The following is a 14,148-nucleotide window of genomic DNA, read 5'->3' as shown; positions in this document are numbered from 1 at the left end:
TACCATGAATGGCAGACAGTTTATTTACTAATAAACCTCTTCCACTGCTAAGTATATTGCCACTGGGTTTCAGGTAAGAAGAACAGTTTCAAGGTCACAATTCGAAACATGGTTTGGGTTCACATCCTAGGTTGTGGATACCTGGTGCATCTCTTGGGTCCGGAGTCCTACCCCTGGTGCATGGGTAACAGCACCCTAATTCTACTTTGGGTAGCCAGCCCTCATCCTCTCCCGCAGGGTCTACTCTTTTACCCCAACCCCTGCCATTCTTATTAGAGGGGTAAGCACATGACTGACGCAGGGCCAATCAGGATTCATCATGGAACTCTGTAAGGTCTACTGGGAAAAAGGCAATCCTCTTCTCACTGAAAGGGACTAAAATCCACATAAGGCTAAAACTGACAGATGTCACCATCATCACCATATCAAGACAGCCAATGTGAAAATAAAACCTACTTCGAGGAAGGAAATACCAATAGAGGAGGACTGAGCAAGTCTTGATTCCATTTCTTGTTGCTCTAAATCTAGATTAGCAAACCTAAAAGTCTAACTGATGGGGAAAGGTTGTAAATGTGTAAAGCAATCTCCGTAAAACAAAATGCATCCGTGAGATCTGTGGAAAATGAAGATATACTCTAATCACAAACGATGATTTTTTTTTCAAATATTGTTCTGATCACAATAGCTTTGCGACCAGATTCCTCCTGGTGAGTAACAGGTGGCAACCCCTGCCTGAATCTTAGAGGGTTGGTGTAATCTAGCCTTTCAGTTCTACAAATCAATGTTTTTCTTTGGCTTTCTTGCTGCCTTCTCATGTGTCTTTGCTTTCCCCTCCCCCTCATTCTTTCTTCTTCTCCTTCCCTTTTTATTTTTCACTGTATGTCACCTCCTGACAACAGGTGAATACATATACTATTTGTGCAACAAACAAGGCAAAAAATGACCATGAAGGATTATGTCTTTCACTGAAGGAATCCGAGAAGTATTAACAATTCTATTTTAAAGTTAATTAACCCAGCAGCACATTTAAGTCTTGGTTTAGGTGGGACACCTGGGTGGCTCAGTGTTTGAGCATCTGTCTGCCTTGGGCTCAGGGCGTGATCCGGGAGTTCCGGGACTGAGTCCCACATTGGGCTCCCCGCAGGGAGCCTGCTTTTTCCTCTGCCTGGGTCTCTGCCTGGGTCTCTCATGAATAAATAAATATAATATAAATATAAAATAAAATAAAACTTGGTTTAGAGCAGGTGTCTCCAAAGTGTGGCCACCAGTCCAGCAAAATAGTATCAGGATCACCAGGAAATTTGTTAAAAATGCAAATTCTCAGGCCCCACCCTACACCTGTATTAGAAACAAGCAGCTAAGTATTTCTTGTGATTCTGGTGCACACCCAAGTTTCAGAAGCACTGCTTTGGGGGAGATGTATGATGATCAGGAAACCATTCGGTAATTCACACATTAAATGAACCTAGGCTATTTCAGGGGCAGTGGTAAGGGAGCATACCAAGCCTCAACAGGAATGGCTAACATATTTTATGCATAAAACAGTCTCTGGCATCGCTGATGGTAATAATATACACAAATGAGTGAGTGTGAGCAAGAAAGGAAGAGCAAGACCAATGAAGGACTTAAAGATGAAGCAACACAGTTGTTGAAGCTATGTGCATATACCGCCTAGGTTTAAATTCCACCTTTGTCATTTCCTCCCTGTGCCAAACCTCTCTGCCCCTGTTCCCTCAGTCCTATAATGGCAAAAAGAATAATGCCTACTGGTGCTGATTCCTATGGGGATTAAGTGAGTCCATACATGTAAAGTTCTTAAATTAGGTCAGGCACAAGATACATGCTCATGAAATGCTCAAGTTTGGTTCTCTAGTTGCTTTATACTATTCCATACCCAACAGCCACGGGTAACAATTTAGATTTATATTTTAAAAAAATGTGTATTAGTCACATTTCAAGGGCTCAATACCCACAAATACCATGGACCATTCTCACCATCAGAAAAACTTCTAGTAGACATCAATGCTCTAGGCTATGAGGTTAGTGTACTAATGACAGAGTCAGAGAAGGGGAGGTAAGGGACATGGTTTGTTCGGTGAAAAATGACTTTCAGGTCTCTGCTCTGTCATCACATGAAATGGCCAACATCAATCTCCTCTCTTAAAAGGCCAAGTCCCTGCTCATGGGGTCTGCTGTCTCATCCTGGGACCCCGAAGCTCAGGTAGGCTGAAATGTAAACTCAACTGGAACCCTGGATCTGTTCACTGGGAAAACCTCCTATGCCGACCTGATCTGTTCTTCGTATGTCTCAATGAAGGAGTAGAACTTTGATGTGTTCAGGCCTCTATACTCCTGTTCACCAGTATGTGTCCTCAATGCCACCAAGATGTGTATTTTTTCCTCAATCCTGAAGTATGACATATGAACTCAGTTTGGAAGATACTAAACAGAAAATCAAAAGAAACATGAGTCTAAGCATACCCTACTATAAAATCTCAGCTCAAGAAATGCAAAATTCACCACTAGATATTTCCATGTGGATGTTCTATATCATCTCTGTTGAATGTATCCTGGAATTCAAGGGCATCACAAAGCAGCATCCAAGCTTCCTTTGCCACCATATCCCTTTCTGAACTCTTTCATGAAGCTCTACTGTAGTTACTCAGGCTTCCTTTCTGAACCCTGATTACATACCATGCTCATCGGCACTTTTGCATATGTCCTCATGTTCTGTTTCTTGTCTGGAATGGCTGCTTTGATTCTTTCTCCATATATCCAAATCTCTCCATCCAAAATTTTCAGTTCAAGTCTTACCTTCTTGAGGCCACGTTTGAATATTTCTCACATCCCTACTTAAAGAATGTCTATAACATGTAATGTATAATATTGCTATACGACATACATCCTTTTCCATATATGTAACATATATATTTCTTTAACTTGAAAACACATCTTAAATCATCCTTCACAGTAAATAGATACTGATTTTTAAGAAATAACAGCATCATATTGCACTCGTCTATTGTAATAATCGCTAGACCAGTAGTCTTGAGTAAGGAAGGTAGGTTCTAAAAAAACATTTAGAGGGTGCAGCCTTCTGTAAAAGCATGAACAATTCATCAAAAGTAGATTCAGTTTAATCTCAGGTAGGTGTTAAATACGATGATTGTGGAAGTTTGTGGTAGTCTCAATTTACTCAGTGAGGCAAGAACCAAGTTGGCCAGGAAAGTGGGTAGACAGTGGAAGAGGTGGCTGAAATTTGGAAAAAAAAAAAAAAAGTCAAGAAAACATGTTATTAGTTTTGAATAAGTAAGAACCAGAATGGACTAGAAAACTATCAGACGAGAGTAAGAAGGGGGAAAGATGTTCCCAGAAGAGGATGAAAACTGATATTTGCTAATGATTGATTGTCTTTTGTTTTGGTAAACACCGTATCTAATACTTTAAAGTATATAAAATAAGATTCCTACCTTCCTATAAAAGGTTCCAGAACTCAAATATTCTCTCATATTATGAATGCCTACTGAGGCCTGCCATAGGGAACACGAGACTTGGAAGTTAGAATGGCAAATATATTGTAAAATTTAATTAAAAGAAATGTTTAACAATGCTGCCTTTTTATTCGTAATAACTGGCTATTTTAAAAGGATAACTCTAAAGGGAAATCGTTTGTTCCCTATGTAGTTTTTATCAGCCCAAACTTCTCCCCACCAACCCATTAGTCATCTTGACTTAACTGTGTTTGCCTTCGTAAAATATGGAGGGAATAAAAAATGGATAGCTCATAAACACATATTAAAGAGCAATTTGAGATTTATAGAAGAAAATAAAGTGAAACAAAGAAGGGCCACTGTAGGTAATGCTATCATGTAGGCAAAATGAAATAATCCATACACAGTGTGTACTTGGAAGCGTGCGCATGCACACATACACACACCAAGAATTGAGTTGTGACTCAATCACAAAACACTGTTATAAAACCCTTTTATAACACTGTTATAAAACAGCTATAAAACTGTTTGTAATTTATCTCTTTATTAAAAGGACCTTATTCTATATACTATACAGCCACTGATGTTTAAAAATATTGAATATATGGGGGCAGCATGGTTTAGCGCCACCTTCAGCCCAAGATCGAGTCCCACATCGGGCTCCCCGCATGGAGCCTGCTTCTCCCTCTGCCTATGTCTGTGCCTCTCTGTGTCTCTCATGAATAAATAAATAAAATCTTTAAAAAATAAATAAATAAATAAATAAATAAATAAATAAATAAATAAATAAATAAATAAATAAAAATATTGAATATAGAACTGACAATCTAGCAGAACGTTATTATGGTTAAAACATGGAACGACTTAACTATTGGTGATGTTCAAATAAGTAGAAAATCCTAGTCTCAAAGATCATTCTAAATGAAAAAGAATGTTCTAGAAACACAATGGAATAGATACAAGGTACCTATTACCTGTTACCTGAATAGAGTAGAAACTGACTCCATATTAGCTCTATTTAGGATGGAATTACAGAGAAGAAAAGGAGCAACATTGCAGAGAACCACCAACTGTAGACAACTATAAAAAGATCCAAACCCAGGCAGCCCGGGTGGTTCAGCATTTTAGCGCTACCTTCAGCCTAGGGCCTGATCCTGGAGACTGGGGATCAAGACCCACGTCAGGCTCCCTGTGTGGAGCCTGCTTCTCCCTCTACCTGTGTCTCTGCCTCTCTCTCTGCCTCATGAATAAATGAATAAAACTTAAAAAATTTTTTAAAAAAAGACCCAGACCCATCAACCTCCACCTTTAGAAGACTTCCAAAGCAAGTATCACCTATGTTTTTTTTTTTAATTGAAGCATAGTTGACATACTAGTTTTACATGTACAACAAACACAGTGATTCACATTTATATATATTATGCAGTGATCACCATGATAAATCTAGCTACCATCTGTCACCAAAGTTATAATATTATTTATTTATTTTTATTTTTTTAAAGATTTTAATTTATTCATGAGAGAGAGAGGCAGAGACACAGGCAGGGGGAGAAGCAGGCTCCCTGTAGGGAGCCCGATGTGGGACTCGATCCCGGGTCTCCAGGATCATGCTCTGGGCTGAAGGCAGTGCTAAACCGCTGAGCCACCCGGGCTGCCGTTATAATATTATTAACTGCATTCCCCATGCTGCATATTACAGCACCCTGTATTATTTATATTGGATGTTCTCTCCCTGTCTTGCTCTCTCCCTATCCTCTTCTCCTTTGGCAACCACCAGATTGTTCTCTGTATCTATGAGTCTGTTTTGGTTTTGTTTATTCCTTTGTTCTTATTTTTTAGGTTCCACGTATAAGTGAAATCATACGGTATTTGTCTTTCTCCGTCTGACTTCTGTCCCTTAGCAGAATACCCTCTAGGTCCATCCGTGTTATTGCAGGTGACAAGATCACCTGCTTATCTTGACTTGGAAGAACAATGTTTACTAAATCATACACTGATGTATAAACAAATTGAAGAAGAAAAAAAAACTTATACAAAGACATCAAACTAAAAAATATTTCATTTCTGTCTTTTGTTATGGTTAACAAGGCAAGAAATGAGCCTATGCAGAGAACTGAGCAGAAGGCATCTTTGAAAATCCACATAAAAAAAAGAAAGAAAGAAAGAAAGAAAGAAAGAAAGGAAAGAAAGAAAGAAAGAAAGAAAGAAAGAAAGAAAGAAAGAAAGAAAGAAAGAAAGAAAGAAAGAAAGAAAGAAAATCTACATTCCTGGCTTAGTTAACATTTGTCTCCTCTTCTACTGTACAAAGTAACAGGCTGAATATTACAATTGCAAACCAAAAAAAAGAAAAGTAACTATATTAAACCGCAGGACTATTATTCTTAGTAAATCATAGATGTATCATTTTGAAATTCTGGATACTTTAGATGATTCAAGTTTCCATTAACAGTTTTCTATTAATACTGCTTTGTAACAGGACATGCACTAACTGATATAATCTTTAAAAATGATATTAAATATAAATTATTTGTTGAGGTAACTCCTGAACTAAGGACAATTAAGTTGCATATACTGACTGATAAATGGAGATGCTATAAAATCTTTTCTCTCCCAACTATATACAAAAATAAAGCTCCTATTCCAGTGTAATATTTTTATTAAATCCATCCTTCTTGGAATTAGAAATAAATAAAAACGAGATTAATCGATTCCATTATTTTAAAAAAATCCAATACACTGTGAACACTTTCAGGCCAAGCAAGTATGGCCACATCAATAGCTGCACCCTCCAAATGTGAAAGATTTAATAAAGTAATGCACATGGAGGGCTGTGACAGCTCATCCTAAGTGGTCAGTGATATTGATGAATCAGTATCCTGCATCATGAGAACAACTAGACAATCCAATAATCCAAAGTCAAGTCTTAGATTTCTCTCTCTCAACATCTCTTAACATTGATTAGGCAATCAATTTTGTCTTAAAATGCAATGGCATCTTGTCGCAGTTTTGAGTGTTTTTAAGTCATCGGCTATATTCAGGATAGGACAACACAGGCTAAAGAACTCAGCCCCTGCTATTGGGTAGTACGTAATCCACAGGTCAACTTTTAATTATAGCATAGCTAGGACCACAAAGTCATTACCAGAAAATGAGAAGCTACTCCCTTTAATGTGTCACTGTCCAACCTCAGCGATCAGAGATAGTTTTTCCTCATATGTTGCTTGATGACTGATATATAATCTCTGAAATGACAGTCTTAGATTTTGCTATAAATGTGAAAAGTAAAGATCCATGCAAAAATCTCTTGATTTCCATAGTCTATCTAGGGCATAATATCAGAAAAAGAAAAATCACGAAAGAGTAATTTTTAAAAATATATTTTAAGAAAAACAAGAATTAGCTAATCTTTAACATATTGGAACTTCTTTCTGTCTCCTTTTAGATTATCCCTACTTCTTTTTCAGTAATCTTCTCTCTTACCATTGTAACCATGTTACCCTAAGAGCCTTCCGAGTTTCAAACCCTCCCAAGCTCTGTATTTCTTCCTTTACCTTCTGGGGGCCTGCCATAGCAGCCTTCTGCCAAATAGTCATACACTCATTGGGCACCTATTATTTTGCCCAGCGCCACTAATGACCAAGCTAAAAAAAAAAAAAAAAAAAAAAAAAAAAAAGCTTATTTTGAAATAGGTTACCTAACACTTATTATTAAAATGGAGCTTAAAATCACTGGGTGTTATACACAACTGATAGATTATTGAACTCTACATATGAAACGAGTGATTTACTATATTTTGGTTAATTGAATTTAAATAATAAATCAAATCAAATCATGGGCCCAGTGATATGTACTATAAATCACTTTACTTAGATTCATTTTTAAACATTCTATGCAATTCTCCTATTATTTTTAAACATCAATGTGGATATCTGATCCTTTTGGAAAGAGAATGAATTGTTGAATTGTGACATTATGGAAATTTCTTCAAACAAAGGTAGAGGCTTATAACTTGAAGAGTCTTATCAATTAGGAATATTCTTATTGAATTTAAGAACCAGAAATTGTATAGAAAACATATGTTTATGGATATTTCTGAGAATTTGAAATTACAGAGAATCACTATTTTTTCCAGAAATGATACAGAATTTTGGAGTGTTATCATCAGTTGTAATGTGTCCAATTTAATTTGTCCAATTTCCAAATATATGGAGACACCTGAGCTCATGGTATTGTAATATTACAAAATACAATGAAATGTTAGAGGTATGGTAATTAGATCTGCTTTCCTCTTGCTAGTTTTACAAGGCAATAGATTTTTGTTAAAATTATAGGTTATAGAACCCTCCTCTTTGAAGTCAGTCTAGTAACATGGATGAACATGAGTCTAAGTTTTGTGAAACATTGACTTATCTATCCAGACTAATCATTTTTAAAATGACATGTTTACAATGTCCATTTTAAATAGTAAAAATTATTATACCACACAATCTCAGTTTTATGTGAAAAAAATCATAAATAAAAAAGAAACATTTTAAATTAATTAGTTATAGGTAGATGTACAACTATAGGTGACTTTAAGTCATCTATTTTATACCAACATTTTCCAAATTGATTTCAATTACCATGAATCATTTTCAGAACCAGAAAAATATATGTTATTTAAAAAAATTCAGGAAGAAAATCATGTTTTGATTTAATGGATTAATATGAACATTTAGGCATGGTCATGAATTCTCCAAATGGATATCACCCTGTAGACATGAATGGAAAAAATATTACTCTGAAAAACTCACGGTTAAGATATTTGTGGGGCAATATAATAAGAGATACCTAATGATGCCCATCCATCTTCAGTACCTGTAAATACATCAGAGGGACAAATAAGGCATGATTAGAGGGTGACCCATCTAAAGGTAACCCCCAACTAACTCAACAAGGCTTTGAACTTGACACTGATTAAGACCTTAAATGAACTTCACATCATGCTACATCTCAATTTGCTTCCCATATACACCAACCCCTACCCTTATGCCAGTCACCTGGAACCAATCTCAATTAATTTCTCCTTCTCGCTCATTCTACCAACCCCCACATTAGATTAGTTAATAATCCATTAATTCCATCTCAGCCAGACTCCACCATAAGATACATTCGAATTTTTATAGTTTCTGAAATCTGAATGTGTCTTACAAAAACTGTAATTGCAGGTTTGGTACATTGTTCATCTTCTCTGTTAAAAGCTTCGATTACATTGATGGTGTAATATAACAAGAGCATCTTGATATCAATGAAATGCAACATGTATATATTTATATTTGTGTATACATCTATACATTTAAAACTAATATTTTATTATAATTTGTTATGTATTTATTCTCCAATCTACTGAATAACAAATGTCTTCTAACTTATTGACCATTCTTGGACCTTAATAAACATCTTTCCAATACTCTTATATTTTTTTCCTTAATAAATTAGAAATTTGTACTTTGAGCAATATTATACACGAAACTCCAGGAAAGGGTGGACAGTGATGACACAGAGACAAAGGGAACTTAGGCATATCTATTTCTTTATTAAACACTATCATTTTGCAGAGGGGATTTTAGAAACATTAAGTTATGTGTGGATTTTATTGATCTCTCTTGGCCCTTTTTTATTGATTCAAGTAGGGAACAGTTTGGGGCTAATCAGTACCTTCTGGGACAGGTATAAGTAATCTGTGCCTTAATTCCATGGGTATCAATCTTTAGAAAAAAATCTCATCAGATCATATAACATTTTAAAACTACTTCATAGTTTTAGTAGTGATGCTTCAGAAAGTTTTTTTTTTTAATTTTACCATAATTCTGTGAGTCTACTGCATTTGCTACATACACATCCTAGAAGAAAAAGGAAGTGAAAGAGAACATACACTTTTCTTATGAAAGTTTTGTAATAAAAAAGTGAGTTATTCTCAGCAGGTAATTTATCTTTATATGTAATTATTGAGTAAAATAAATACAGTCCAAGATCACACTAATTTAGATATAATTTGGGTCAGATGTCTTCCAACTGTCACTGCATTTAGCCAAGACAGGTGTCGAGCTGCTAAGAGTAAGGACTAAGGATCTTGGTTGCCTTACTTAGTAGCTGTGTGACCTTTAGCAAATTATTTTGCCTTTCTGTGCCTCATTTTCAACCTTTGTAGAATAAGGATAAGACAAAATCACTTTAGAGGATTTCTGTGAGGATTAAATTAAATAATCCAGCAAAGTACTTACCCATTGTCTGCAAGTATTCAATTAATCTTGGCTATATACATTACTCTTGATACTATTATTATCCAGTAAATGTTATAAAGTAGGTTCAATCATGATGTAATCGGTGAATACAATTACCTGAAATAGTATCAGTATAGACTACTTGCCATGCCTATATCTAGAATGTCTGTCTTAAAATTACAAATTCCATGGGGATTTTTAGGATGGTAATGGGAATGTTTCCCAAATCATGTTCTATGGAAATAATACTAAATGGCTAAGTAGCCACAACTGCATGGAGCACTAAAACTAAAGGATGATAATTTCCATTTTTTTTTCATTTTTAAAAACTTTAATTCCATTACAGTTTACATACCATGTTATATTAAGTTCAAGTGTGTAATATAGTGATTCAACACTTCCATACATCACCTAATGCTCATCACAGCAACTGTACTCCTGGATCCTGATCAACTATTTTGTCCACTCCCCCACCCACCTCCTTTCTGGTAACCATCAGTTCTCTATAGTTAGGAGTTGGTTTCTTGGTTTGTCTCTGTTTTTTTTGTTTGTTTTTGTTTTTGTTTTTGTTTTTAACTTTGCTCATTTGTTTTGTTTCTTAATTTCTACGTATGAGTGAAATCATATGGTAGTTGTCCTTCTCTGACTGGCTTATTGTACTTAGTATTATACTCTCTAGCTCCATCTATGTCATTCCAAATGGATAGATTTTTATGGCTGAATAATGGTGTGTGTGTGTGTGTGTGTGTATATATATATATATATAAAATAAATTATATATAATCTATTTATAATTCTATAATTATATACCTTATATAATAAATACCTTATATAACAAATCATATATAATCATATTTATCATATATAATTATTTGTAATGACACATAAATGATTAAATTATTACATTTATTATAAAACAATTAAATTGTTTTATTTTATGTAATAAATTATATAATTATAGATATGTATATAATTATCACTTCTTTATCCATTCAATCTATCGATGGACACTTGGGCTGCTTCCATAATTCGGCTGCTGTAAATAAAACTGCAATAAACATAACGGTGCATATATCCCTTTGAATTAGTGTTTTTGTATTTTGAGGGTACTCAGTCCTAGGATTACTGGATGGTAGGGTAGTTCTATTTTTACTTTTAGAGGAAACTCCATGCTGTCTTCCACAGAAACTGTACCAGTTTGCATTCCCATCAAAGTGCTAGAGGGTTCCTTTTTCTCCACATCCTTGCCAACACTTAACTGTTTCTTGTGGTTTTGATTTTAGCCATACTGATGGGTGTGAGGTGGTATCTTATTGTAGTTTTGGCTTGCATTTCTCTGATGATAAGTTACGTTGAGCATCTTTTCATGTGTCACTTGGTCATCTGGATATCTTCTTTGGAGAAATGTCTGTTCATGTCTTCTGCTTATTTTTAAACGGGTTATTTGTGTTTTGGGTATTAAGTTGCATGAGTTCTTTATATATTTTTGATACTAACTCTTTATCAGATATGTCATTTGCAAATATCTTCTCCCATTCAGTAGGTGGCCTTTTAATTTTGATTATTTCCTTTGTTGTATAGAAGCTTCTTATTTTGATTAAGTCCCAATAGCATATTTTTGCTTGTTTTCCTTGCCTCCTGACATATAACTAGTAAAAAGTTGCTAGCTACAGCCAATGTCAAAAAGGTTACTATCTTCTCCTCTAGGATTTTTATGATTTCACGTATCACCTTTAGGTCTTTAATCCATTATTATGGTGAAAGAAAATGATCCAGGCAGCCCAGGTGGCTCAGCGGTTTAGCACCACCTTCAGCCCAAGGCCTGATCTTAGAGACCTGGGATCGAATCCCACCTCGGGCTCCCTGCATGGAGCCTGCCTCTCCCTCTGCCTGTGTTTCTACATCTCTCTCTCTCTGTCTCATGAATAAATAAATAGATTTTTTTTTTTTTAAAGAAAGAAAATGATCCAGTTTCATTCTTTTGCATGTAGCTGTCCAGTTTTCCCAACACCATTTGTTGAAAAGATTGCCTTTGTCATTGGATATTCTTTCTGCTGTGTTGGAGATTAATTGACCATATAAATGCAGATATTTTTTCCATTGATCTCTGTGTCTATTTTTGTGCCAGTACCATTGGATTTTATTACTATAGCTTTCAGTATAACTTGAAGTCTGGAATTGTGATACCTCAGTTTTACTTTTCTTTTTCAAGGTTGCTTTGGCTACTTACAGTCTTGTGGTTCCACACAAAATTTAGGATCATTTGCTCCAGTTCTATGAATAATGTTGCTGGTATTCTGATAGGAATTGCATTTAATCTGTAGATTGCTTTTATTAGTGTAAACATTTTAACAATATTTCTTTCAATCCATGAGCATGGAATATCTTTCCATTTCTTTGTGTCTTCTTCAATTTCTTTATCAATGTTTTATACTTTTCAGAGTACAGGTCTCTCACACAGTTTCTTTTCCTTTCTTTTTTTTTTTTTTTTTTTTTTTTGTTAACGTCAATTCAGGAAAGCTGTAGAGCACTCTCCTATCTTGAAAATGAAAACTACACATTAATATATTAAAGGATAATGAGATGCCCACAGGAAAGACACCTGGTTTCTTTGCTTCTTTCAGCATCCCTAACCATATTTAACCATTGAATTCTTTTTTTAAAATTCTTTGACCACAGATACCTTATTAACTTATCAATTTACATGCTCTCTAAGACACCACTCTCTAGAGTTTTAACAACAACCAACAACAAACAATGAAGGGGACAAGATACAGAAAAGAAAAAGAAAGAGGTAGACAAGGTACCAAGGTGGATTTTTTTTCCCCCTGGGAACTGCAAAACAAGTAGGACATGTTGGATTATAAATGCCAACAGAGCTCAGCCTGAGCACCAGGGAGACGAGGTGTGCTGGTGGGGGCGATGCAAACCAGAGGCTGCCCTCCCAACATGGGCAGCTCATTGTTTCCATTCAATGCTACAGGCCCAAGGCAGCTAGATCTTTCCTTTATCTTTTCCCTAAAATCCTTATTTTCATAGATAGTCACCAAATATATATATATGTGTGCATATATATATATTTTCATGTTAGCATGTCAGATACTTAAACAGTCCATGTTTTTCAGAGCAAATTAAACATGTTTATATGTTGGACAGAGTCCTTTGGCCAACAATTTGAGATTTCTAGCACAGACTTCAGGACCCAAACTATTATCTATTAATTGATATGAATCATTCAGGTAATAGCTATGTATTTTGCCTCATAACAACCTTGTGAGGAAAGAATTATTATGCATAGTTTCCTGATAAGGAGATCAAGTTAGAGACAGATGAGGAAATTTGATTACGTTAACAGATCTGGCAGGTAGAAGAGCCAAGAGCTACACCTGGCCAATCCTGGCTGCGTATTATTTAATAGTACACTTCCCATATCCCACATATAGATAAACACTTATTCTTACACAGGATGTGGAATTTGCGGAGGGAAATATTGCTCCTATTGCTTCTACTCACTCACCTGCCCTTATTCAGAGGTGACGTAACTTTGTTTAAATGACATTCATTTTTCTATCAGGAATTGGCAAAATATGGCTCATGAACCAAATCTGGGTAACTGCCTGATTTATAAAGCAGGTTTTGACACAGCTTCACTCATCCATTTACACTTTATCTTGGCTCCTTTCATGCCATCATGCTAGCACTGAATGATAAGTGATGGAGGCCATATGACCCACAAGACTGAAAATATTCACTCTGGTCTGTGTAGGACAAGTTTGACAACTTCTGCTCTAGGTATTCCAATCTGTGTACTTACATACAAAATCAGACAATTATAGTCCTTTGTCCTTAGAGATCACTTTTACAGACTCTCATACAATAACTTTTTATTGAACTTCATGTGTATGTCACTACCAGGCTCACATTAAATATAGGTAATAAGAAAAATATCTAGAATGATTTGTACTGCATTGACTGGAAGGATATTGTTGAGGATATTAAGCTCATCACAGGGCCCCCTATGAAAATGAGAGATCTATAGTTGGAGTACCACAAAAGGTCTTTTCTTATTTTCCTCATGAGAAATTAGCATTAATAACATAAGCACTTCAAGTCTTATACTTTGTTTTCTCTTTCCCTTAAAAGCTAAAAATCTTAAAGCTAAAAACTGCAATCTGCTAACTTCCATTGCAGAGCACACCTTCCAACTTACTAATTGACCCTTGGTTTCATTTTAGCTCCCTCGTGTCCTGTTGTTGCCCTTTTCCCTGTTTCCTTTGTTCACTTTATACTGGTGCAATGTATACATTATTTTAGTCATATCTCATCTCTTTTTAATTAAGAGTAGATATAAATAAATGAGAGTATTAGTTACATAGAAAAAGACATGAAAGGAA

At 35.3% G+C, this 14,148-nt stretch overlaps 1 protein-coding gene across 4 annotated transcripts in view; it reads right to left on the bottom strand.

Annotated features, from left to right (window-relative positions):
• NKAIN2 (sodium/potassium transporting ATPase interacting 2) overlaps window positions 1–14,148 on the bottom strand; it is a 951,498-nt gene that overhangs the window by 628,098 nt on the left and 309,252 nt on the right. Inside the window, exon 1 of one of the 4 annotated variants that reach the window (XM_072832801.1) lies at window positions 8,285–8,348. The exons of the other annotated variants lie outside the window; for them this stretch is intronic. Coding sequence (XP_072688902.1) covers window positions 8,285–8,335 — 51 coding nt within the window. The 5' untranslated portion in view covers window positions 8,336–8,348. Of the gene's footprint in view, window positions 1–8,284; window positions 8,349–14,148 lie in introns of those variants that run through there. 4 annotated transcript variants of the gene reach the window in all.

The sequence above is a fragment of the Canis lupus genome, chromosome 1 (genome assembly GCF_048164855.1).
Source record: "Canis lupus baileyi chromosome 1, mCanLup2.hap1, whole genome shotgun sequence".
Taxonomy (NCBI): Eukaryota; Metazoa; Chordata; class Mammalia; order Carnivora; family Canidae; genus Canis; species Canis lupus.
The sequence above is the reverse complement of the archived record's forward strand: the minus strand, read 5'-3'. Positions and strand labels throughout refer to the sequence as shown.